General features: G+C 40.3%; 1 protein-coding gene across 3 annotated transcripts; it reads left to right on the forward strand.

The window, feature by feature from the left end:
* The first annotated feature begins 3,394 nt into the window (after positions 1-3,394).
* On the forward strand, positions 3,395-27,405 carry LOC121711255 (myosin heavy chain, fast skeletal muscle-like). Of its 3 annotated transcripts, XM_042094662.1 has the most exons (38): positions 16,818-17,033; positions 17,141-17,284; positions 17,371-17,527; positions 17,630-17,657; positions 17,791-17,911; positions 18,000-18,092; positions 18,431-18,494; positions 18,579-18,677; positions 18,773-18,876; positions 18,958-19,096; positions 19,641-19,759; positions 20,002-20,151; positions 20,251-20,421; positions 20,511-20,811; positions 20,923-20,993; positions 21,079-21,166; positions 21,255-21,372; positions 21,477-21,600; positions 21,706-21,842; positions 21,982-22,237; positions 22,350-22,592; positions 22,685-22,861; positions 22,954-23,099; positions 23,199-23,289; positions 23,371-23,760; positions 23,855-24,100; positions 24,197-24,393; positions 24,494-24,677; positions 24,758-24,923; positions 25,017-25,141; positions 25,230-25,538; positions 25,696-25,899; positions 26,009-26,134; positions 26,232-26,402; positions 26,488-26,592; positions 26,674-26,769; positions 27,100-27,231; positions 27,321-27,405. In XM_042094662.1, exons 1-38 carry the CDS (start codon positions 16,830-16,832, stop codon positions 27,339-27,341), a joined length of 5,817 nt encoding a protein of 1,938 aa, XP_041950596.1. In that variant the 5' UTR covers positions 16,818-16,829; the 3' UTR covers positions 27,342-27,405. The 3 variants fall into 3 exon arrangements, with proteins under 3 accessions (XP_041950597.1, XP_041950598.1, XP_041950596.1); XM_042094663.1 differs by lacking the exons at positions 16,818-17,033; positions 17,141-17,284; positions 17,371-17,527; ... (6 more) ...; positions 18,958-19,096; positions 19,641-19,759 and adding exons at positions 3,395-3,400; positions 5,881-5,885 and having other exon boundaries at positions 20,032-20,151; XM_042094664.1 differs by lacking the exons at positions 16,818-17,033; positions 17,141-17,284; positions 17,371-17,527; ... (6 more) ...; positions 18,958-19,096; positions 19,641-19,759 and adding exons at positions 5,421-5,426; positions 5,881-5,885 and having other exon boundaries at positions 20,032-20,151.
* The last annotated feature ends 549 nt before the right edge of the window (positions 27,406-27,954 follow it).

A 27,954-nucleotide genomic window follows, 5' to 3' on the forward strand; every position in this document is an offset into this window, starting at 1 on the left:
CCCTGGAGCAAGAAAAGAAGCTCCATATAGACCTTGAGAGAGCCAAGAAAAAGCTTGAGGGTGACCTGAAGCTGGCCCAGGAGTCCATCATGGATCTTGAGGAAGCTGGTGGTGCCACTGCTGCTCAAATTGAGATGAACAAAAAGCGTGAGGCTGAGTTCCAGAAGTTGCATCGTGACCTTGAAGAGTTCACCTTGCAGCATGAAGCCACTGCTGCAGCTCTCCGCAAGAAGCAGGCTGACAGTGTGGCTGAGCTGAGAGAGCAGATTGACAACCTCCACTGTGTCAAGAAGCAGCTTGAGAAGGAGAAGAGTGAATACAAGATGGAGATTGATGATGTCTCTAGCAATATAGAGGCAGTTGCTAATTCTAAGGTTGGTGAGATGTTTACCCTCATGCTATCTTGTACACAAATCAACCTACAATCATTTCATTAACTTTTTGCTACTAATGGACATTATCATAAATAGACGAATCTGGACAAGATGTGCCCCACCCTTAAAGACCAACTCAGTGAAACCAAGGCCAAAAGGAGGAGGAGCTGAAGAGACTGAATGAAGAGGAAGTCAAGGTACTGTTGCCTGTGCATGAAATAAAGAAATTGGATTACATCAATCATATTTGGGGAAATGCTTTCATAAACACCCTTACTTGTTAAAACAAACAGGCCAAGAATGCCCTGGCTCATGCTGTTCAGTCAGCTCGCCACGACTGCGACCTTCTGCAGGGAGCAGTTTGAGGAGGAGCAGGAAGCAGAGGCTGAGCTTCAACGTAGCATGTCCAAGGCCAACAGCGAGGTTGCTCAGTGGAGGACCAAGTACAAAACTGATGCCAGTTTTAGATATATTTTGTTCACTAAAACAAATTGAGGCTGTCAACTCAAAATGTGCTTCTCTAGATAAGACCAAGCAGAGACTCCAGGGTGAGGTTGAGGACCTCATGATTGATGTGGAGAGAGCCAATGGTCTAGCTGCCAACCTTGACAAGAAGCAAAGAAACTTTGACAAGGTAATACCTCTAAAACATCGAATACAAGATGGAGATTGATGATCTCTCTAGACACACCGAACTGACTTGAGTCACCGACCTTGCTCGACTGTCCGACAACGTCCGCCTGTCGATAATCGGTTTGGTGTGTCCCGGCCCTTATCCAGATCACAGTTATACAATGAGAGCAACAGTGCCCTACAGTGCTACCAGGCTTGAACTGACAGCATAAATTGTTAGACTCAACAGCCATCTGCAATGTACAGACACAGAAAGAAAGATTCACGCTGTTGCAGTATCTACATTATTTACCAGTTTAATGATTCATTTAGCAGGGATGGTAGGGGGGGTGATGACATTTGTAAGGCACTGCATATCAGTTATACACTACATATCAGCTCGTTCAAATGGGTCGAAGGGACTGCCCCACCAAAAGATTTATCCACTTGAAAAAATAGATGTCAATCAGGTTTTATTTTTTAAAGGCGCTCTAAGCGATGCTGGGTATCGTCACTTCTGTTGACGTTCAAACAAAACAGAAAGCTAGCTCGCTACTTCCTCCCCCCCCTCCCGTGCAATTGAAACTCTCCTAAATGTGCATCTCGTCTGTGATTTGCTGGAACAGTTTGTTCCAGCAAATGTTTTTATGGCCAAGGTTTGCCCAAGTTGTTTTGTGGCTGTTTTTGGAGCCTGTGTTGTCCACAGATATTGTGTTTTTTTATATTCAGGACACAAGCAGCTAGCGGATGGTGAGGTGATGTTTGCTATAAGTGACAAAAAATGTTTTAGCCTAAAAAACGTATGACATCACTTAGAGCACCTTTAATGTAGGCCCATTCTGAAAGATATTCAAGACACTCTAAAGGTCTGATCCTAGAACTGCTCATACAGTGCATGTAAACCTACTGTCAGAGCCTGAAAAGCAGAGAAAACCAAAACCGCTCTGCATGCTGAACAGATATATCGGGCCCTATCATGACAGTCAAAAGCGCATCATCACTCGTCAAAAGCTTATTCAAATTTAGTGGGATGTCCAGTCCACACATGGAAGGGTTTTTGTTATCAAACGTCGAGCGCATGGCGCAAAAAGGTGTTATAGGTTTTTTAATCAGTCATGGGTGTGTTTGGGGCGTAACATCATTTAAACCAATGAGAATGACATCTGTCATTCCCTTTAAAGGTGCAAAGCGCAATGTCAAATAAATGCATCTGTATTTTGACATTCAACGGCGCATTTCAAGGAGGCTGCTTGCGAGACCGTATGGAATAGTCATTCCACTAAACCATGCTTTACTAAAGCCTAGCATAACCTTCAAGCATTTGCGCTCCTCTATTATTTGAACTCATTGGTAAAGTGAAACTAACTTTACCATGGTGTCAGTCAACGACAAGACAGTTATATGCAGTTACTTTCACTATTGACTGATAATGGGTTACCATCGAAAACATAGGCTGGAAAAAGCAACACTTACCCTAATATTGCTCAAATGACTGAATAAAAAAACATTTATCCTGCAGAGGAGTTGCTTATATCTCGTGACGTGCGTTATACCTTTTTAGCTGTGCTCCATACGTGTCTCTCGCCTCTCCCCTAATCACTGACTAACCGTCATTACCAATTTTCAAATGATGGTGAATAACTACTCATCATGAGATGTACAGTATTTCGTAATATCTTTATTCTAATTATGTTTCTCATTGTAATCGCGCTATTTGTAATGTTTTGCATGGACGTGCGCTGGTGTGTGTTCATGGATGATAGAAGGATGGTGCGTTGTGCACCCGCCAATATGACTGTTGACAATGCGCTTTTAAAATAGCATATAAACAACTCGCCATAGACTTCTGACCAGGTGTACAATAGTGATTTTTAGACAATGCGCTAAGCCACACCCTAAGTTGTTAATTGCCACACCCCTGGGCGCATTGTTTAAAAAATAAACGTGCAAAATAAGGAATTAAACTTTGCGCCGGTGGAAAACGAGTTTTACGCCATGCACCAGGGTGCAAAATATAGCCCGATCATCATGCAACTTTTTCAAGAAACCAGTATCTTGGAGAAGGGGGTGTATGACTTCATGAGATATGATATAATATAATAACAATTCTAACAGTTCTAACAACAATGTTAGAAATAATTATATTTTTAAATAATCAAAATACACATTACAAAGATGGCAGTATACAGTAATTAAAAAAGCACTTTAAAACGTTGAAGTATTAAAAATCTGTGTGGACACATGCCTAGTTAATTTCAATGGCACTACGCCTTAAACAGCAATAACATTTGATCTCACCAAGATTTATATTCTGATGGCCCAGCCACTGATTTTGCAACTGTTGCAGCTGCCAGAAATAAATAAAGCAGCCATAGCAAAAATGTTGTTGTCAAAGCTGCCATGTTCAGATGTGTGTGTGAATAAGTAACTTGATCAGACACACTCCATATTACCTTGTATGGGACAGGGTTTTAGCACTTAAGTTACAATCTGGCTAGGAATCTGGCAGTTTAATGATTCATTTAGCAGGGATGGTAGGGGGGGTGATGACATTTGTAAGGCACTGCATATCAGTGGGGCTCGTTCAAATGGGTCGAAGGGACTGCCCCACCAAAAGATTTATCCACTTGAAAAAATAGATGTCAATCAGGTTTTTTTTTTGTAAAGGCGCTCTAAACGATGCTGGGTATCGTCACTTCTGTTGACGTTCAAACAAAACAGAAAGCTAGCTCGCTACTTCCTCCCCCCCTCCCGTGCAATTGAAACTCTCCTAAATGTGCATCTCGTCTGTGATTTGCTGGAACAGTTTGTTCCAGCAAATGTTTGTATGGCCAAGGTTTGCCCAAGTTGTTTTGTGGCTGTTTTTGGAGCCTGTGTTGTCCACAGATATTGTGTTTTTTTACAGGGTATTCAGGACACAAGCAGCTAGTGGATGGTGAGGTGATGTTTGCTATAAGTGACAAAAAATGTTTTAGCCTAAAAAACGTATGACATCACTTAGAGCACCTTTAATGTAGGCCCATTCTGAAAGATATTCAAGACACTCTAAAGGTCTGATCCTAGAACTGCTCATACAGTGCATGTAAACCTACTGTCAGAGCCTGAAAAGCAGAGAAAACCAAAACCGCTCTGCATGCTGAACAGATATATCGGGCCCTATCATGACAGTCAAAAGCGCATCATCACTCATCAAAAGCTTATTCAAATTTAGTAGGATGTCCAGTCCACACATGGGAGGGTTTTTGTTATCAAACGTCGAGCACATGGTGCAACAAGGTGTTCCTAGGTTTTTTAGTCAGTCATGGGTGTGTTTGGGGCGTAACATCATTTAAACCAATGAGAATGACATCTGTCATTCCCTTTAAAGGTGCAAAGCGCAATGTCAAATAAATGCATCTGTATTTTGACATTCAACGGTGCATTTGAAGGAGGCTGCTTGCGAGACCGTATGGAATAGTCATTCCACTAAACCATGCTTTACTAAAGCCTAGCATAACCTTCAAGCATTTGCGCTCCTCTATTATTTGAACTCATTGGCAAAGTGAAACTAACTTCACCATGGTGTCAGTCAACAACAAGACAGTTATATGCAGTTACTTTCACTATTGACTGATAATGGGTTACCATCGAAAACATAGGCTGGAAAAAGCAACACTTACCCTAATATTGCTCAAATGACTGAATAAAAAAACATTTATCCTGCAGAGGAGTTGCTTATATCTCGTGACGTGCGTTATACCTTTTCAGCTGTGCTCCATAAGTGTCTCTCGCCTCTCCCCTAATCACTGACTAACCGTCATTACCAATTTGCAAATGATGGTGAATAACTACTCATCATGAGATGTACAGTATTTCGTAATATCTTTATTCTAATTATGTTTCCCATTGTAATCGCGCTATTTGTAATGTTTTGCATGGACGTGCGCTGGTGTGCTTTCATGGATGATAGAAGGATGGTGCTTTGTGCACCTGCCAATATGACTGTTGACAATGCGCTTTTAAAATAGCATATAAACAACTCGCCATAGACTTCTGACCAGGTGTACAATAGTTATTTTTAGACAATGCGCTAAGCCACACCCTAAGTTGTTAATTGCCACACCCCTGGTGCATTGTTTAAAAAATAAACGTGCAAAATAAGGAATTAAACTTTGCGCCAGTGGAAAACGAGCTTTACGCCATGCACCAGGGTGCAAAATATAGCCCGATCATCATGCAACTTTTTCAAGAAACCAATATCTTGGTGAAGGGGGTGTATGACTTGTGGACACATAGTTAATTTCAATGGCACTACGCCTTAAACAGCAATAACATTTGATCTCACCAAGATTTATATTCTGATGGCCCAGCCACTGATTTTGCAACTGTTGCAGCTGCCAGAAATAAATAAAGCAGCCACAGCAAAAATGTTGTTGTCAAAGCTGCCATGTTCAGATGTGTGTGTAAATAAGTAACTTGATCAGACACTCTCCATATTACCTTGTATAGGACAGGGTTTTAGCACTAAAGTTACAATCTGGCTAGGAGCTACTGGCAGTCCAAACGGGACAGCTTTACGATCCAAGGGGTAAGTAAATATCTTTTGAAATATCTGTAATTATTTATACACTTGCATGCGCACTACTGAAATATTTTGGCAGAGTCTGTGGGACATTTCAAGTACTTGTGTAAAGGTTGCTACACGTTGAAAATATGACATTGAATTGATCTAATCCAGTAATGTGGCTTATATGATGAAGTATCAAATGAATACATTTCAAACTTTGCAATCTTAGTAGCCATATGTTTGTAGATTATTATGACCGCCGCACAGCGAAGCGGTCATATAGGTTTAGTCAGATTTTTTTCTTGATCAATTGCGCAGCAAATTATCAGACGATTTTTCGCGTGGAAGGCTCTGTAGAAATCTGGCACCCTATTCAACGAGGTTAAACTGAAAGAGCGTGCCGTTCACAGATACCAGAATGAACGAGTTCACAACGTTTATCAGGCAGTAGCAATATAGTTGTTACAGTTTACGTTCAGTTGACGTTCGCTCAAAATATGAGCGAAATACTTTCGTTCAATGAACGCGTTCAGGCACAACACTGGGGAGGTGGGTAGCTGAAAGTTGACATCTGCCCTGACTGAATACTGATGAATAATGAAGCCGAGGCCCAGATGCCTTTCAGCGTGACTTATTTTTGTGGAAAAAATGTGCTGGACTGGGCGGCGGTCATATTTTGTACCGATCTGCGGTACATCTATAGTTAAATTATTAATAAAATGTCTCAGAGAGCTACTTTGAGACTATTGTAAGTAATACCTTGTAACAAAGGAAAATGAAAAGTAACAAAGGCACTATGTTTAGAAAAATAATATGAAAAGACCTTCAATTAAACATGGCAACTAGTCCATGTGTTTTAAACTATCAGTTGTAATTCTTAATTCTTGTGTTTTCAGGCCACCATTTAGATGCTGCTTTGTAATTTTTTTTTTTTTGCCATAAAATATAACACTGCAAGAATAAACAATGATTTGGTTTGGTCAGACGCATAGGAAACAGGATTGCCACATTGATACAGCTCAATTTATATGTAAATAATGTATTTCTAATCTAGAGGGGAACATTATTTTAGAAACGTAGGATCCATATATAATGACTTATTTGGGAACATGATACTGCCAGTAGTAAATGCTTAGGGGAAGGGTTGATAGCTGGCTGTAACACTCGCAATAATTTACTTGGGAAGTCATAACAAGCTGCTGAGTGTTGACAACATGACAAGGAGAGAAGTTGTTGGGCACTAGCCAAACCCCCTCCACAGTCATCTGCTCTTAAATGCAGCTTCTCCTCCTACACCCAAACCCCCTCCACAGTCATCTACCCTTAGTTTCTCCTCCTACACCCAAACCCCCTCCACAGTCATCTACCCTTAGTTTCTCCTCCTACACCCAAACCCCCTCCACAGTCATCTGCCCATAGTTTCTCCTCCTACACCCAAACCCCCTCCACAGTCACCTGCCCTTAGTTTCTCCTCCTACACCCAAACCCCCTCCACAGTCATCTACCCTTAGTTTCTCCTCCTACACCCAAACCCCCTCCACAGTCATCTGCTCTTAGTTTCTCCTCCTACACCCAAACCCCCTCCACAGTCATCTACCCTTAGTTTCTCCTCCTACACCCAAACCCCCTCCACAGTCATCTACCCTTAGTTTCTCCTCCTACACCCAAACCCCCTCCACAGTCATCTACCCTTAGTTTCTCCTCATACACCCAAATGTTTCATCACCAGGGTTTAAATAATACATATATTTACAAAATGTTATCCAGGGATATTTATAGAGGCCATTTCTGTCATAATTAGGCGTCAAATAAACTAAACGATAGCAATTATAGCTGTTACCATTATACCATTTATTCATTTTGGTTTGCAGAATTGCATGTACAAAACTACAAAACTATAGGTACTATGTGCTGCTAGTGGTGAATGTATTGTCCATATTATTTGTATGGTGTACTAAAAAGTGATTGAGAGATATTATATAATGTGTATATATATATAATATCTTAATCATGACATTAACAATAACTAATTAAGGTGTTGTATTAAGGTAACAAACAATTATTTTGTGTTGGACAATTAAACCATTATATTACATCTCATTTTTTTATAAATTGGAATATTATGATTCCTTTATCTCTGTGGATTGTTCTTACACAAAAGCCTGGTCAGCCACAGTATCTTCACCCTCCTGCCATCTGGTAGAAGTACAAGAGCATTTGGACCTGTTCTAGCAGATTCAGATACAGTCTATCTACAAGCCATCAAGATGCTGAACTACACTTCCTCATAATATGTTCAACTTTCACACCTCCTGAGAGTTTATTGCATTTACCACTTTAGTTTTTGATCTTTTTATCTTCTTAGTACTCATGTCACACCTCAGTCCTTTTTAATTCTACTATTTAATGTATTTTTTAAAGTTGTGCTGGCCTTTGAGCATAAGAAAATTCATTAGGCTACTGATAAATGTCTATTTATAAGTATACATGACAATAAACTTGAACATGAAAATTACCTCCTGACATGTCACTGTGAATTTACTTATTTACATTGAAAACTTATTTCCCAAATAGTTGGTTATGTATACATGTGAATTTACATGTACAAAATTATTGTACAAAAATATATGTGTTCAAAGGCACACTCACTCACTCACTCACTCATTACAAGATCACACAATCATACCCCAAGGTACTGGTTTCCACCAAGGACTGAACGTATTTTCATCAACTTAGCTTGGCTACTTGCACTCATCACCCCTATGGGTAGAATTTCACAACATTTTATATGAATATGGTACCAATGCACCATGTCAAATGTTGAGGACTTTGAACCTTTAAATCACAAGATATTGGCACAAGCTTTATTTGGTTTTGAATTTTGATTGGCCTTTGATTGTCAGTTTCTTCAGCAACACAAGTCAATCTTTAGGAAATATGAGAAAATTAAGTCTGTGCATGTCAGACCGAACTTCCTGACCTCAAATTGTGTGGGCGGGATTAAGTTGGGTCTGGCTCCAATAACTATCACTTAAACCTAAATGAAATGTTTTGAAAGTATTTATAAATGAGGTCAAGCATTGGTCTGAAACTAAGCACCATGCTGACCACACTAGTGTCTATTTGGGCATTTTTCCAAACGGGACCACAACATATCCTAATAGAGTTCTGAAGGTAGCTTAGCTAACTGGAAGAAGAGAAGGGATATATGCAGACTGCAAAATCACCAAGGTCAACTGCAACATCACCCAAATTCTATTATTCTAATCATATGCATATGTAACAGTTAAGCACTGAAATAAATTTCCTACCTGGCAAACGATAGTCTCAGTACTGGTCTGGGACTGGCTAAATCCACATTTCAGACATCAAATATTGTTATTGACATAGTTTTGAGGATGTGTGAGATTTGTTTGATGGTCATGACATGTAATCATTATCAAATATGATGTGTATAGTGTGGGCAACACTCAGATTTTTAAAGGGCTTAAAAATAAAAGGAAATATATTTATTTTGACGTCTTGTTTTCCTTTTTTTCTTAAATTAAGGGCCCCGTAAAGAGTATTTTTTACCTTAAAATAATGTTTCCAAAATAATTACGATAAACTCTTAATAGGGCAAACTCTGCCACACTCTGAGTAGGTCTTATCACTTGTAAAACAGGTGTTGGTGTTGGGGTAGGAACACTGCACCCCCCACCCCTCCAGAATAGAAATAGAACAGCTGCTATGCTACAGGAATTCGGAGATCTCTTTCTACAGACTACTGTTGGTCTAGGTATCCATTGATACATACCACATCCTTCTGGGTCAAAGGGATCACGTAAAAAACATTTTTGTGTGTTTTTCTATGGCAAAGCATGTTCATAATCCAACCCTAATATACCTTATAGAAATATGACACAGCTAGCTACGAAAGTTTCAGGGCACACATCAACATCGTTGGAGTTTTAATGTACGTATAACTCACAAACAACATAGCATTAACAAGGTTTCGGGAAACATGTTCCAGGTTCCTGCTCTGCCGGATCAGGACAGCATTTACCCTACAAGTTGTTAAGCAAGTACTGTAGCAAAAAAACAACAAAAAACAGATTTAGCTAGGAGCCTGGAGGTGAAGACTGATGTTGAGAGAGTATTTTATAATGGTTGGGGATGGTCTCTATAATTTAAGAAAGGTTGTTCGGTTTCTTTCGGGAAACATATATAGGTCCAGAGCCTTCACAGACTCAGGTGTTTTCTTCAGATGTTGGACCTCAAGTTGTATAAAGAAAAATATCTTATAGCTTTTTGGTTGAAATCAAGATACAGGTTACACCACAATGGTCTTACACTGATGTTAATTTAAGCTGAAGAAATAGACACTAGACAACATCTTCTTTTGAAATTTCCTCTCCACTGGGTTGAATGACACACAGCTGAAATAGACTTTATTACACTATAGTCAGGACAACAAACAATTTTCACTGTTTCACTGATTTGATTTAAAAAACACACACTTTTACATCATGATTGTTGAGTCAGTCTGGTTGCTAAGTTTCACATATTTATTCACAAAATATCACAGTTTGCATTTTGTTTTTAGCAACTTGGACATGGATTATGGCTCAAAAGTTACATTTACGAATACCCACATCCTTTACATTTCTCATTTTGTGAGCATGTTTTGCCCCTGACTCGCTAGCATTCTGTTACTTGGTCAGTGAATGACTTGCGACTGATTGCGGCCGTCATATCCCACTTGCTGCAGCTTTAGTCAGGTGTTCCTTTGATAACCATTAATAATTCAATTCAGCATTAAAACTCGTTATTTATGATACTTAAACAATGCACTTCACAAGTATGGACAATGAAGACAATAACCGCACATGAAACCTGTAAAGTAATGAAAGATTAGGGAATTTCGAACCATATGTTGTGCGGCTAACGTTTACGTTAGTGAGGCAAACATTCTTGCCAACATTAGGTCTATGTTATGCACGGCACATATAATATTCTTAGATGACATTTTAATTAATATTACACACATACCGGTATGTTCACTTCCGGAGTGTATGGTGGAGTGTTCAACATCTATAGCCATGAAATCTATAAAGATTAAGGGTCTGGCCACGAGTAACGGAAATGGCCCAACTTGAGGGGTGGCACCAAGCTTGCATCTGGAAATATCACTGCACACAATTGAATAACACTACGACCAAAGTTTACTGACTGATTCCGGACTTCGACGCAATTGGATAACACTACAACCAATGTTTAATGACTGATTCCGGACTTCGACGATTGGTGCAGCTCGGTTTCTTGGGCATAGGTAACGAGCATCATTACTCATTACCAGAGTAACTTGCTGAGCAGATTAAAATTGTGCTCTCGCGAGAACTCTGGATTAGCCTTAGAATGAGCCAGGGGCTCGAAACGTTGCACGCAAAATAAAAACAACTTTCAAAGGAGCTATATGGTGTGCGGATCTCTCTCCCTTTTTTACTTTTGGAGTTATACTTCTCTGATCCAGCACCCATCCAAAATTGTGAAAAGGTATATGCGTGGTCACACTTCAACTAAGCTAAACCATAAACACAGACAGAATCCCAGGAACAACTGTGGTATAAGCCATAAAATTGTAACTGTCGATGGACTTAAAACCAGCTACGTCATGACTAAGCGATTGTACGCTAATATAGACGCCAAAAGTTCATGGGGCACCAACCTGGTTTTGAGATAAATGTCTTTTATTCGCAATGACTTGGATAAGTACTGTACTTCATTACCCACAATCCTGATCAATCCCACAGTGATGCCTCTGATTGTTGGAAAGTCCGTTACGGTAGGTTTCCACACAGCGAAATCACTGACCAACATGGCGGAGTCTTTTACTTTCTATGGCTATAACACAAAAATCTTAATGTGATTAAAAACTTTCTAGACGAACATTGGTACTTGTATGAAGGATTGTGGTTTATATATCACACAAACTTAGTCAGGGCCTAAACACCATCAAATAGACCACTGTGTTAGTTTAAACACTCAAACTTTTCAGGTAGCTGACATTTCATTTGCATTTCATTGTAAGCCTAGCCAGGCAGCTAACGTTAGGCTACATGCTGCAACACACGTATGAAATATATTATGTCTTAGTGACCTTGTTTTTCTATGAACATGAATTGTTCTATATAGGCAACATCAACTTAGTTGAGGCATAAAGACCCCTGTATATCTTCATAAAGTACTTAAACCTTTGAACTACCTAGACATTCCAGTCAAATGGACAACCTACTGTTAGAGTCTTTGCTGCTGTAGGCTACTGTAATGTTACTGTCTACTGTCTTCAATAAAAAAATACATTTAAAAAAACTGTGTTGCGTTTTTGCAAGGTACACTTAGCATGATCTCCTCGCAAGGTACACTTAGCATGATGGCTTTTTTCAAGGACGAGAAGTTTCACAAGTGCACAAAATATTTCTGCAGGTACGCATTTTTTTTTGCACACAGACAAATTAATTCCACAGTTACAAAACAGTTCTACACTTGTGCAAATCATATTCTCGAAGACAAAACTCTATTACACATGTGAATATCTTTTCACGGGCACACAATCTTTTTGGCGTTGTTCTGTCTCCATAGACTGGGCAGTGCAGTGCTAAAGAGTGAGAGTGAGGAGAATCGAGAATGGGTGGTGTTACAGAGCAGTGGTGGTTGCTGCTCTTTAGAATAGGGGAAGCTCTGATAAAAATGGTCAATTATTAAATTAATATTATTAAGGTGCTATATTGTTCTTTGAGGGCAAAAATTATTCCAAAACCCAGAATAGACCAAACAGTATAGAGTTCTGAGACATGGCAGCTTGGGGGGAGTTTAAATAGGCTAGCCTACTAGAGTTATTTCTCTGTGACTATTCTGTACGTTCATCTGCCTTGCTGTTTCATTTTTAATCTCCCCTGGTGAGCTTTTATACGGAGCCCCTAAGGGGACATGAGCAAAATAAAATCTAAAGTTTAGTTTCATGTGCTCACGTGAAAGTTTCATGTGAAAAGGTTTTGGGTGCACACATAAAAGTTTCACGTGAGCACATAAAAGTTTCACGTGAGCACATGAAAGTTTCGCGTGGGCACATTAAATTTTCGCGTGAGCACATGAAACTAAACTTTAGATTTTTTATGAAACCATCCTGCTGTCCCATTCACTCCCAGAGACGCCGGGCTTCCCTGGAAATGACGATTTTGTGGCGCTTGTCCAATAAACGTCTAGCTTTTCTGCACTGAGATCAGCCCACTCTGCAGTGCCATTGAAAGTCCAGTGAAGCCAAGCATCTATGGGTTTTGTGCATGTTTTTCGTCACAGCAATGTATTATGGCTGTGAAATCACAATAAATGACCGGCAAAACCTTATTGAGAACCTGAACCTATCCATGAAGTTGAACACGTTTTTAGCATGTTCTAGTTGGAATAGTAGGCTACAGTATTATTTGATGCGGTTTTCCGTGATATTTTAGAGGAGGCTGAGCTTCCCCTATAGTCTTGGAGCAATTGCCTCTGCTACAGAGTGCTGTGGGGCCAGAACAGCAGCCAAGAATGCAGTGTTGCCAACTATTTTAAATGGAAAGTAGCTAAAGCCAGCTCCAAAAGTCGCTAAATGTGGCTAGGTGATGTCACATGTTAATTTACATATGACGCCAGTACGTCGTACCCCCCCCCCCCCCCCCTCCCCCCTCCTAATTTAAATATATTTAATATACTTAGCTTACATTTCACTGCTGTTATAGCCTGCTGATATAACTGTGTGTGATGAATAAATCTCTCTGACCTCTGTATAATAATTGATACACTTTACTTGTCATAGAATGAGCACCAGGTGGCTGAAAAGCAGTCATTTCCAAACTATTCCCAACTGCTCCTGCTTTGTACTGTTTGAAGTCTGATTTTAACTTCATCATAGGCTACATACAATTTAACCATACGGCAATGGCTATATTTGGCTACACAATGGGCTTATGTCACTCGGACAGACCGACAGATTTTTTTTTTTTACTCAGCCAACAGTCCTGCATTGACAACGTTCTACATAGCCTAAACGAATACTATAGGTTTTTCTAACATTTTTCTAACAGTATGATTTAGAACTATCTGCTTTGCTTGTGAATGAAGTTGTAGCCTACTTTCCTTTTTTTCAAATTTCTTGTTGAACGATGCTGGCAAGCGTGTCCCTGTTTCCCTGCCATCGTGGCATTGCTCTCGTCTCGTTGACTCTCTGGTTGTAATCTCACCCGAAGTTGCTGCACCTTCCATTGAGCTGTTAGATATATAGAACATCTACTTCCTTGTAATAAAATGGGCCGATACTACATAGGCCAGTCATTACTTTTATAATCATGGGACAACGCTTTGGGCGAATTCGCGATAATTCACTAACGAAACAGGCATGAGAGGGGAGACTTTCTGACGTTTCAACAACGTTTGCCATCATTGCGAGAAGTTTTTCTCACGCTTTGTGCTGCTGCACTCAGCCTGAGCAAACCGAGGGAATCGGGATAACATGAACAGAAAAAAATTCGCCAGATTTGTTGTCAGTTGCTAGAAGCTTTTCAGTGGCCAGAGACGGCCAAAAGTAGCTAAATTGGCAACACTGCAGGAATGTAGCGAGAACCACTACAAGTCTGTTGAGCAAATTTGACTTGATGAAGACTTCTTAAAATCAATCAATATAAGATTAATAACACTTGTTTTGCAATGATACAATCGCCTTTAAACTGAACAGAAAATAATACATAGTCTAACAATAAATATGACAACATGGTGTTTCAACTATGGAGATAGAGGCTGGTTGAGGCTTGTTTCTTATTATTTGTGATACCTAATTTTAAGCTTTAATTTCTTAATTCTTAATCTTTTGGTAGTGCATGTGTCCAGGCATATATAGAGCTTAGAAGAAATATGTCACCAAACACCAGTAATAAAACTGCAGTGCTCTTCACTTTTGGAATATTGCCATAAAAGTTGCTATTTAAATCACTGCCAAAACTAGTGATAGATGCTACGTATGTGTGGTGGTCATATATAGAATGCCACACATTATTTTTTGATGGATATATTAATTACATGCAATTTATTTCAGGGAGCCTACAAATTAATGGGAAACTAAATATAGTAAAGTGATTTACAAACTATTGAAAACTAACACAAAGCTGCCAGATAAATACAAACAAGAAAGCTTGAAGCAAAAATGCATTGTCAACCAGACGTATGGGGCAGACATATATGATATGATATGATAACAGTTGCATTTGTAGAACACTGACATCAAAGTATATGTCAACTGAACTATTCTGTTGGTAAAACATTCATAAAACAATTCAACATTGCCATCATAATGAGCTTCTCCAGGTGTCAAATGTTTCCAAGCACATCAATCAACCAACACATCTTGCCTTATAGAGCTCTGCTTAGTTGACAGAAAAGGGTCAATAAAAGCACCTGCTGGGAGGGAGGGCAGCAGCAGAGGCCAGGGGGGATCCAGTGCACAGTAAGTCTTCCACAGACACAGACACAGTTAGAGAATGTGTCATGTGTCTCTTCATCGCTAAAGCAATTAATACACTTACGGTTACTATATTACGTTAATTGATATACTGAAATACTTGTCTTTGTGCGTTTTTTTATTTTTTATTCTTTTTTAGATACTCATAACAACAGGAAATTTCATCTTCTTTTGGGAGGAGAAGGTAAGGTACATCTGATTTACAATTTATCTGATTTATCTGAACAGGTAAATGATTAAAACAAACTAGACACTTGCTTTCTAGTAAAGTAGATCTTTCAGGGAGCATTTACATATTATTGCTGGCACAGGTGTAGCTCCTTTTCAAGGTCTTATTTGTATAGACATATGCAACCTTTCTTTCACCCATCCATTTCCATGTAAATGTAAGGGTTGCAGTGTTGTAACTGCTTATCACCCGGAGAGAAGAAATACTCTTTCCTGATTGGCTGGTGGGGTGGCTATTAATTCTGAATAACCGTTCCATATCAATGCTTATGAATAGTAACTATAACAACCATAGTAGGACTACGGTTGCAGGCTTCGCAAAAATGGAATCAACTGTAAACAAGCTAACTGTCCATGCTATCGCTGCTATAGGGCCAATGGAAGTTGTACAAAAAGCTGAACTTGAGCTTCTTTTTAAACGAAACCGCGTGTTTCCTTTGCTTTACAGTGGCAACCGGGTGATAAGCGGGATAACGGCCTTCGAGGTGTGTCCAGTTATACGGAATTAATGGACTCAGGCGTAGGCAACTCGTTTTTTGACACTCGCCCTCGTCCATTAATTCCGTATAACAGGACACCTCGGTGGCCGTTATCCCTTACATATCAGGCAGGCACTTCAGTAGACACTACTGCTTAACACCAGAGCCTTCCTCCAAGTGGTGAGCAGTTGTAACTGCAAATGTAATACCAAAAATCCAAGATGGCCGACAAAAGTCCAAATATGTTGACCTCCCATGTTGGAAGTAACATCTAGTTAGTATTATAATTGCCTTATTTTTGGCTATTGGCTTGGCTATTGCATGAACCTGTTAAGAGACGGGTGGCCTTTTATGGCACCCCTAGCCCCCTCCCCCATCTCCCTCCAACATTCTAAATCAATTTAATTGTATGCACCATATTGCTATGTAGCATATTAATAATATAAGCCATTTGGAAGTTTGGACTCTTGGGAATCCTTTTTCATGTACATTCTGTATAGTGCTTTACATTGTCAGATCTTACTATGTCTCAATTAAATTTAGTCGAAAATTCCCTCCTCCGCCTTTGGTGCTTCCCTAAGTTCTAGCTTCAGTGTATATCCTAAGCAATAAGTACATGTAGCTCATTGGGCCTTGATATATTCACCTAGAGTGCTGAAATGCGGTCAGTTCAGAGATGCTTGTTATTAGGCAGAAAGAAAAAACTATATTCTAGCAACTCCGTAGCAGTATTTAACACACTTATTCTGTTTTTTTCCTAAGCAACTACAGGGTCTGAGCTTTCTAAAGAGGTCAAGCATTTGATGGTAGGCCAAAATAGGTGGGAACAGTGCCCTCTGTAGTAGGCATAGCGCAATGTTGGGGGGGCTAGGTAAGGTACCCAGATAAGGTAAAAAAAATTACTGCATTTTAAGGGGGAAGACATAGAATTTTAGCATTTAAGACTGTCAACCACTTTATTTACAGTACCGTGCCTGTACATGTCTAATTGTGCAAAGCACTTTATGTTGATGATGTTTCATGTTTCATGTTTATGATTAATGCAGTAACCAGCAACCATGGGGGACAGTGATATGGCCACGTATGGCAAAGCTGCCATATACCTTCGTAAGCCTGAGAAGGAGAGAATGGAGGCCCAATCCAGGCCCTTTGATGCAAAGACTGCTTGCTTTGTGGTTGATAAAGAGGACTTGTACGTCAAGGGTACAATTAAAAAGAAGGAAGGTGGCAAAGTCGTTGTGGAAACGCTTGAAACCAAGGAGGTACTTTAGCAAGGATGTTGAAATTGCTCTGATGTTAAAATGACATTTTCACAGAAAGTTTCTTGAATACATCTGTTTGGTAAAGCTGTTTTCTACATTGGTTTTAGGAAAGGACAGTGAAGGAAGACGAAGTCTTCCCCTTGAATCCTCCCAAATACGACAAAATTGAGGACATGGCCATGATGACCCACCTCAATGAAGCCTCTGTCCTGTATAACCTCAAAGAGCGTTATGCAGCATGGATGATCTATGTAAGCATTACACTTTACAACAAATTCAGAAAATAAAGTGAATTTGAAAAGCTGAACAACCAATCTTCTTTATTTTCTCATTCTAGACCTACTCTGGACTTTTCTGTGTCACTGTGAACCCCTACAAGTGGCTCCCAGTATACGACCAAGAAGTGGTGGATGCCTACAGAGGCAAGAAGCGTGTGGAGGCCCCGCCCCACATCTTCTCTGTCTCTGACAACGCATTTCAGTTCATGCTCCAAGGTATACTTTCAGTTTTAAATCCATCACTGAATAATACATTATATATTTGATTCATTTATGTAAAATGAACCACTCATTGTCAATCTCTATTTTGCCCCACAGACAGAGAGAATCAGTCTGTCCTGATCACGTAAGTGTCCATGCATCCCTTAAAACTTTTTACATTATTAAAAGGCGAAACCTTTACTTTATCTTCTGTATACTCTTCTGGTATGCTTTGTAATTATGATATAGAAAATTGCAATATCTTCTGTTTAACACAGCGGAGAATCTGGTGCTGGCAAGACTGTAAACACCAAGCGTGTCATCCAGTACTTTGCAACAATTGCAGTGGCTGGTAAGAAGTCATCAGAAGCACCAGCAGGCAGCAGTGGAAAAATTAAGGTACAGGACCCCTTGCATATTTATAGGCTAATTATCACATGGCAACACAGACATTAACTTCAGTAACAATATATCGATTGACTTGCAGGGCTCCCTTGAAGACCAGATTATTGCTGCAAACCCACTGCTGGAGGCTTATGGTAATGCCAAGACTGTGAGGAATGACAACTCTTCACGTTTCGTAAGTTTAGTTTCTCATCTAATCTCTTACATGTTGTTTTGTTTTTAGATAGAATCAACTTCTTAGGGTTATTCTTTTAACTCGAACTTATCTTGCACTTTGTTTTATATCTATGAGTATCTCTTTTTCAAAACATCCTCCGATGTCTACTTAAACCTCTACACGATCATATTTTGCTTTTTGTATTAATAAAGGCAGTATTTATTGTTACTCTTAGGTCTATTACTGAATATTCTAATATTTATTGAATACTTGAATATTTCCTTATGTGTAACCTGCTTTGGTGAAAAGCATGAGCTAAATGAATACATGTTATATCAAAATGTAATCTCAAACAGGGGAAATTCATCAGAATTCACTTTGCCACAACTGGAAAACTGGCTAGTGCTGATATTGAGACTTGTAAGTATAATTGTTCCAAATAGAAATGTTATTTTATTGCCTTAAATGTATCAAATTAAAATACATCCTTCCCTGCGTAAAAAGACCTGCTGGAGAAGTCTAGAGTGACATTCCAGCTTCCTGATGAGAGAGGCTACCACATCTTCTTCCAGATGATGACCAACCACAAGCCTGAAATTATAGGTATGGTTACTATTTTCACCAAATGGTCAAAAAACAATAAATGTAATTCTGTATTTTCTGTATGAATTTGTAAAATCATTTTTTAATCCCGACAGAAATGTCTCTCATCACAAGCAACCCCTATGACTTCCCAATGTGCAGTCAGGGTCAGATCGCTGTGGCGAGCATTGATGACAAAGAGGAGTTGGATGCCACAGATGTAAGTCTTCCAATAATGGGTTTTCTTCTCTTCAATTTCTTGAAGATAGATTTAAAATAATCAAATAATTTATCATTCTAGGATGCCATTGACATCCTGGGTTTTAGTGCAGAGGAGAAAGTCACCATTTACAAGTTGACTGGTGCTGTGCTCCATCATGGCAACATGAAATTCAAGCAGAAGCAGCGCGAGGAGCAGGCTGAGCCTGATGGCACTGAGGGTACATTACACTCTACTGAATCAGTCAGTTCTAGTAATAACTACAAGGTACTCTTATTTATTGAGGTAATTGTATTATGTAAGGGATAATGTAATTGTCCACCGGTAATTATCGGAAAATAAGTCCCGACAGGGAGAACAGAACCCTGATGGGCAGCGGAGCCGCAATTTTATAAATTAAAGTAAAATATGACTGATATCTTGTAAACACTTTTATCAAAAATTACAAAAACGGACTGGCACTGGCAGATTCGGAAAGTGAACCCGGGATGACTGATTGTCAAGCAGTAACGTTAACAATCCCACACTGTGCACACCATGTTATTTATCAACATATGTATTCTCATATTCTAAATTTCCCTCTGGATTAAGAAAGTATCTATCTTAATTTAAAGACAAACATTTCCAAAACAATGGTCACTCAGATACCTTTATGTTTTTGTGAGACATATAGCCTTTAACCTAACACTATGTTGGACAAACATTTTGATTTAGGGATATGAGATTCAAATCACCAAAATGCTTCACTGTTGCACTATTTTTAGATGCTGACAAAGTTGCTTACCTCTTGGGCCTGAACTCCGCTGACATGCTGAAGGCTTTGTGCTACCCAAGAGTGAAAGTCGGAAATGAGTATGTCACCAAGGGTCAGACTGTGCCACAGGTATTATTTTAGTCACTAAATAGTTCACTTAAAGGAATTATCCGGAGTAAAATGCACTTTAGATCAATTTACGGATAATTGGAAGTACATACGCTGAGTTGACATCAAAATCATGTCATTCGGATGTGTTTTGAGAAAGTTTGATTTTACTGTTTTTAGTCAAAACTCGTTAGCCTGGAAGTGACCCATTTTACTTTTTGGTCTGAGCATAGGATGACCACTGCTTGAATATTCTGTTTCAGGTCAATAACTCAGTGTCGGCCTTGTCCAAGTCCATCTATGAGAGGATGTTCTTGTGGATGGTCATCCGTATAAACCAGATGTTGGACACTAAACAGCCAAGGCAGTTCTACATCGGTGTGCTGGATATTGCTGGCTTTGAGATTTTTGATGTAAGCATGAGTTACCATTTTTCATATTGTTCACTCACACCACAAAGTCGTATAATTTCAGTAAGGGACATTCATATTACAAACTATTTTTAATCACAGTACAACAGCATGGAACAGCTATGCATCAACTTCACCAATGAGAAACTGCAACAGTTCTTCAACCACACCATGTTCGTTCTGGAGCAAGAGGAGTACAAGAAAGAGGGCATTGTATGGGAGTTCATTGACTTCGGCATGGACTTAGCTGCTTGCATTGAGCTCATTGAGAAGGTCAGTTTTAATCAGTCCAATGATCCAAGTACTAGATTTGTATTGTTTTATAATATCCACTTTTAAAACTAAGCTCATTTTTCCAACAGCCTATGGGAATCTTTGCCATCCTTGAAGAGGAGTGCATGTTCCCCAAGGCCTCTGACACCACTTTCAAGAACAAGCTGTATGACCAGCATCTTGGCAAAAATAAGGCTTTTGAGAAGCCCAAGCCAGCCAAGGGCAAAGCTGAGGCCCACTTCTCCCTGGTGCACTATGCCGGCACTGTCGACTACAATGTTACTGGCTGGCTGGACAAGAACAAGGATCCACTGAACGATTCTGTTGTGCAGCTGTACCAGAAGTCAGGAGTAAAACTCCTGCCTGTCTTGTACCCACCTGTTGTTGAGGGTAACAAAAAAACTATACAAGTCTACAAGCTAATGCAAAAATATGATATATTTATATGTATATATGTGCATTACTCATACCGCAATTATTAAATAATGTGTATGTCTACAGAGACTGGTGGTGGTGGTGGTAAGAAGAAGAAGAAGGGTGGCTCCATGCAGACTGTGTCATCACAGTTCAGGGTGTGTATATTAAACCAATAACAAACAAATCAATCATCTAAAAGAAAGGGGAGGGGATGTTTTGATTGCATTCTTATCTCAACAGGAGAACTTGGGCAAACTGATGACCAACTTGAGGAGCACCCATCCTCACTTTGTGCGCTGTCTGATTCCAAATGAAATTAAGAAACCAGGTAAAGGGCGCTTGGTAGTCAATAAAGATGTGTGCATTGTTCATGCATTACACTAAGAATAGAAGATTTCATGACATGTATTTGACAGGTTATATGCAGAACTTCCTGGTCATCCACCAGCTCAGGTGCAATGGTGTGCTGGAGGGTATCAGAATCTGCAGAAAGGGTTTCCCAAGCAGAATCCTCTATGGTGACTTCAAGCAGAGGTGAACTTAGAAAGCCAATGAAGTATTACACATATTCAATACTGCATGTAGAGAGGAAAAGGTAATGCTCTATATGAACATTTACCAGTATTTATTCCGTCCAGATACAAAGTGCTAAATGCCAGTGTCATCCCTGACGGCCAGTTCATTGATAACAAGAAGGCTGCTGAGAAGCTCTTGGGATCCATTGATGTTGACCACACGCAATACATGTTTGGACACACAAAGGTAGATAGGTTTCATGCAATCTATTATCTGTATATCATGAGTACAAACTAGAGCACAGCCTTTTTCTGTGTGAAATAGGTGCTTATAATTTCATTCATCCCTCAGGTGTTCTTCAAAGCTGGTCTGCTGGGTGATCTTGAGGAGATGCGAGATGAGAAACTGGTTGCCCTGGTCACAATGACTCAGGCTCTCTGCCGTGCATACCTGATGAGGAGGGAGTTTTCAAAGATGATGGAAAGGAGGTACATTTGTATATCAAAAGAACTCAGAAGTCTGAAAGACTGCTATAAGATTTTGATATCCATACTTTCTACACGATTCATGTACTTATAATTCTACAACCTATAATTAAGGATACATTTCACCACCCTTGTTGTGTAGGGAGTCTGTCTACACCATCCAATACAATATACGTTCATTCATGAATGTCAAGCACTGGCCTTGGATGAAGGTTTACTACAAGATAAAGCCTCTGCTGAAGAGTGCTGAAACTGAGAAGGAGCTGGCTGACATGAAGGAGAACTTTGGGAAACTCAAAGAGGAGTGTGCAAAGGCAACAGCCAGGAAGAAGGAGCTAGAGGAGAAAATGGTGGCTCTGGTGCAAGAGAGGAATGACCTGGCGTTGCAAGTGGCATCTGTAAGTGTAGTGTACCATTTCAATATTCATAATCATACAACTACCCAGTCTCAGCATTGTGTTTTCAATTCAAATTATGTATTGTCATGCTCTCATCTTGTATTTACAATAGGGAAATGAGGGTCTCAATGATGCTGAGGAGAGGTGTGAGGGTCTTATCAAATCTAAGATCCAGCTTGAGGCCAAGCTCAAAGAGACAACTGAGAGACTGGAGGATGAAGAAGAAATCAATGCTGAGCTGACTGCCAAGAAGAGGAAGCTGGAGGATGAGTGCTCTGAGCTCAAGAAGGACATTGATGATCTGGAGCTGACCTTGGCCAAAGTGGAGAAGGAGAAACATGCCACCGAGAACAAGGTTTGGATTTATAAAGGGCCGATCAATGAAGTCTGTCAGAAATATAGTGTCTTATCTACACTGTTCACTAATATAAAACTTTCTGTGTGCAGGTCAAGAACCTAACTGAAGAGATGGCCTCTCAGGATGAGTCCATTGCTAAGCTGACAAAGGAGAAGAAAGCCCTCCAAGAGGCCCACCAGCAGACTCTTGATGATCTTCAAGCAGAGGAAGACAAAGTCAACACTCTGACCAAATCCAAGACTAAGCTTGAACAGCAAGTGGATGATGTAAGTACAAAAATCAACATTTGACAACTTCTCACACTGAAATTTGACCATTTACAACATAACGGTACTCACCTCACACTTCAAATTGGCAGCTTGAGGGTTCCCTGGAGCAAGAAAAGAAGCTCCGTATGGACCTTGAGAGAACCAAGAGAAAGCTTGAGGGTGACCTGAAGCTGGCCCAGGAGACCATCATGGATCTGGAGAATGACAAGCAGCAGTCTGAAGAGAAGATAAAGAAGTAAAGGCATTATTTATTACAAAATATCACTGTTCAATTTCCATGTATGCAGCCAACTTCAGAAATGATTCTTCCTTTTCTTTAATCTTTTTTAATCAGGAAGGACTTTGAAACAAGTCAACTTCTTAGTAAGATTGAAGATGAACAATCACTTGGTGCTCAGCTGCAGAAGAAGATCAAGGAGCTTCAGGTTTAATTATTCTCCACCAACTCAAACTCTGAGCGTTTTTGCAGTTTTCTGTCTTACTACCATAATATTTTTTTTCAATAGGCCCGCATTGAGGAACTGGAGGAAGAGATTGAGTCTGAGCGTGCAGCTCGTGCCAAGGTTGAGAAGCAGAGAGCTGATCTCTCCAGGGAACTCGAGGAGATTAGTGAAAGGCTTGAGGAAGCTGGTGGTGCCACTGCTGCTCAAATTGAGATGAACAAAAAGCGTGAGGCTGAGTTCCAGAAGTTGCGTCGTGACCTTGAAGAGTCCACCCTGCAGCATGAAGCCACTGCTGCAGCTCTCCGCAAGAAGCAGGCTGACAGCGTGGCTGAGCTGGGAGAGCAGATTGACAACCTCCAACGTGTCAAACAGAAGCTTGAGAAGGAGAAGAGTGAATACAAGATGGAGATTGATGATCTCTCTAGCAATATGGAGGCTGTTGCTAAATCTAAGGTTAGTGAGATGTTTACCCTCATGCTATCTTGTAAACAAATCAACCTACAAATTTCATTAACTTTTTGCTACTAATGGACATTATCATAAATAGACCAATCTGGAGAAGATGTGCCGCACCCTTGAAGACCAACTCAGTGAAATCAAGGCCAAGAGTGATGAGGGTGCCCGTCAGGTCAATGACCTCAGTGCTCAGAGAGCAAGACTTCAGACTGAAAATGGTGAGCTTGGCCGCCAGGTTGAGGAGAAAGATGCTCTTGTGTCTCAGCTGACCAGAAGCAAACAGGCCTTCACTCAGCAAGTTGAGGAGCTGAAGAGACTGAATGAAGAGGAAGTCAAGGTACTGTTACCTATGCATGACATAAAGAAATTGGATTACATCAATCACATTTGGGGAAATGCTTTCATAAACACCCTTACTTGTTAAAACAAACAGGCCAAGAACGCCCTGGCTCATGCTGTTCAGTCAGCTCGCCACGACTGCGACCTCCTTAGGGAGCAGTTTGAGGAGGAGCAGGAAGCAAAGGCTGAGCTTCAACGTGGCATGTCCAAGGCCAACAGCGAGGTTGCTCAGTGGAGGACCAAGTACGAAACTGATGCCATCCAGCGCACTGAGGAGCTTGAAGAGTCCAAGTAAGTGCTAAAGATGCAAAAACACAGTTTTGGAAATATTTTGTTCACTTCTAAAAAATCATCATGTTTTCCGTCTTAAATCTGATGCTTTTTCCTTCAGAAAAAAGCTTGCCCAGCGTCTCCAGGAGGCTGAGGAGCAAATCGAGGCAACCAACTCAAAATGTGCCTCTCTAGATAAGACCAAGCAGAGACTCCAGGGTGAGGTTGAGGACCTCATGATTGATGTGGAGAGAGCCAATGGTCTAGCTGCCAACCTTGACAAGAAGCAAAGAAACTTTGACAAGGTAACACCTCCAAAACATCATTCAGGTGTGGAATGTAGGTGAATAAGTATAAGACTCACAACAACAACTGTTTCTAAAAGGTCCTGGCAGAATGGAAGCAGAAGTACGAGGAGGGTCAGGCAGAGTTGGAGGGTGCTCAGAAAGAGGCTCGTTCTCTCAGCACTGAGCTGTTCAAGATGAAGAACTCCTATGAGGAGTCTCTTGACCACCTTGAGACCCTGAAGAGGGAGAACAAGAATTTGCAACGTGAGTCAAAATAGCCCAACGCATATCCCACTCAAAAAATATTTTCAAACTTTCAGATAATATGTTTACTCTAATATAACCGCATATTTGCAGAGGAGATTTCTGACCTGACTGAGCAGCTTGGTGAGACTGGAAAGAGCATCCATGAGCTTGAGAAGGCCAAGAAGACTGTTGAGACTGAGAAGTCCGAGATCCAAACCGCCCTGGAGGAGGCTGAGGTAGAAATTCAGACAGGCTTTCCTACACAGTGAGTAACGGAAATGATGATGTTTTATATATTTTAAAATTCTTCATTTTCTTGTTTAGGGAACTCTTGAGCATGAGGAGTCCAAGATTCTTCGTGTCCAACTTGAACTCAACCAGGTCAAGGGTGAGGTTGACAGGAAGCTTGCAGAGAAGGATGAGGAGATGGAGCAGATCAAGAGGAATGCCCAGAGGATAGCCGACTCCATGCAGAGCACTCTGGACTCTGAGGTCAGGAGCAGAAATGATGCCCTGAGAATCAAGAAGAAGATGGAGGGAGACCTCAATGAGATGGAGATTCAGTTGAGCCATGCTAACCGCCAGGCTGCCGAGTCCCAGAAACAACTGAGAAATGTGCAGGGTCAACTCAAGGTCAGTTATGTAATAAAATAGTACAAGGATCCCATCTTACCATAATTACTATTTGGTTAATAGTTGAAGAATGTCCATAAATCAATATTATATGATTTTGTCCGAACTCTCTCTTGGTAGTATGGCACATCTTTTGTCATTCCATGTTTTTTATTAGGATGCCCAACTGCACCTTGATGATGCTGTCAGAGGACAAGAAGACATGAAGGAGCAGGTTGCCATGGTGGAGCGCAGGAACGGCCTGATGGTGGCTGAGATTGAGGAGCTCAGAGTTGCTCTGGAGCAGACAGAGAGAGGCCGCAAAGTGGCTGAACAGGAGCTGGTTGATGCCAGTGAGCGTGTTGGCCTCCTGCACTCTCAGGTGGGGATATATTTTTCTCACCAAAAAAAAAATATTTTCAATCATACCCGCAGTTCTTTCAAAATATTTTTCGCCATATAACATATTTGAAATTATTTCTGAACGTTAGAACACAAGTCTGATTAACACCAAGAAGAAGCTTGAGGCTGACTTGGTTCAGATCCAAGGTGAGGTTGATGACATCGTCCAGGAGGCTAGAAATGCTGAGGACAAGGCCAAGAAAGCCATCACTGATGTAAGCAATGTTTTGTTTTGAACTTTAGTACTGTATATTATGAGCTAAATACTGTACGTAGCTTGGATGATCTAAAACACAATTTCCCATTATTCAGGCTGCCATGATGGCGGAGGAGCTGAAGAAGGAGCAGGACACCAGTTCTCATCTGGAGAGGATGAAGAAGAACCTGGAGGTCACTGTGAAGGATCTGCAGCACCGCCTGGATGAGGCTGAAAATCTGGCCATGAAGGGTGGCAAGAAACAACTCCAGAAACTGGAGTCCAGGGTAAGTGACTAAACTTGGGTGAGATATTCAGAATGTAATAAATAAAATGAAGACATTGTGAAATGAAAATCTTGCTTATGTAAAGGTTCGTGAGTTGGAAAGTGAGGTTGAGAATGAACAACGACGTGGTGTTGATGCTATCAAGGGAGTCCGCAAATACGAGAGGAGAGTGAAGGAGCTCACCTACCAGGTACAAAGTTTGTTTCACCACTATTGAACAGCATTTATCTCGAGGAGGACAATGATTGACAGATTATTTTTCTTTCTGTAGACTGAGGAGGACAAGAAAAACGTCAACAGACTACAGGATCTAGTTGACAAGCTGCAGCTGAAGGTCAAAACCTACAAGAGACAGGCTGAGGAAGCTGTAAGTTTCTTGTGTTGCCTATACGGTCAAATGTCTTACCTTTCGTCTTAATAAAAATGATGAAAAACACTGGACTAAAAAGAATAAAAGATTAACAACTTTTCAGTTCATCCAAACACCATCATCAGTTGTAATGAATGCAACAGGAAGGATGAACAGCAAAACATTTTGTATCTTTTAGTTCTTTCAGTCCAGTGTTTTTAAAGTAAACGTTTTAAAAGAACTGCTATCACCTGGACCCTAAATGGATCTTCATAGACACAAAAAACTGATTGGTTTGATTCAAAACAGAAGCCTCTGCACTAATCAAACATATTTTCTCATTATTAGGAGGAGCAATCCAACTCCCACCTGTCTAAGTTCAGGAAGGTTCAGCATGAGCTGGAGGAGGCTGAGGAGCGTGCTGACATTGCTGAATCCCAGGTCAACAAGATGAGAGCAAAGAGCCGTGATTCTGGAAAGGTAAATCTAATTTCCCATATGCCAATGTATGATAAGCCATCATATGTTCATACTCAATTTCATTTCATTCCTTAATTTCTCTTTCTCAGGGCAAGGAGGCTGCAGAGTAAATCCTGTGAAATCTTCTGACCAGTCACTCATTTGGATTAATATCCTGATTATTGTGGCCATTCTGTTACTCCTACATAATAAACATAAAAAGTCTCTTCAGAACATGAGTATATTGTTTTTAATTAGAATCAGAATTAATTGTGGTCTTAAAGGAACCATGGGCCCTATCATGACATTCTAAAGTGCATCGTCACTCGTCAAAAGTCTATTCAAATTTAGTAGGATGTCCAGTTCACATTGGGAGGGGTTTCGTTATCAAAAGTGGAGCGCATGGCGCAACAAGGTGTTCCTAGGTTTTTTAATCAGTCATATGGGTGTGTTTGGGGCGTAACATCATTTTAAACCAATGAGAATGACATCTGTCATTCCCTTTAACGGCGCAAAGCTCGATAAGTCAAATAAATGCATTGGTATTTTGGCATTCAACGGCGCATTTGAAGGAGGCTGCTTGCGAGACCGTATGGAATAGTCATTCTTAAACCATGCTTTACTAAAACCTAGCATAGCCTTCACACATTTGCACTCGTCTATTATTTGAACTCACTGGCAAAGTGAAACTAACTTCACCAAGGAGTCAGTCAACGACAAGACAGTTACATGCAGTTACTTTTA

This window comes from Alosa sapidissima, chromosome 6, assembly GCF_018492685.1.
Source record: "Alosa sapidissima isolate fAloSap1 chromosome 6, fAloSap1.pri, whole genome shotgun sequence".
Classification (NCBI taxonomy): domain Eukaryota; kingdom Metazoa; phylum Chordata; class Actinopteri; order Clupeiformes; family Clupeidae; genus Alosa; species Alosa sapidissima.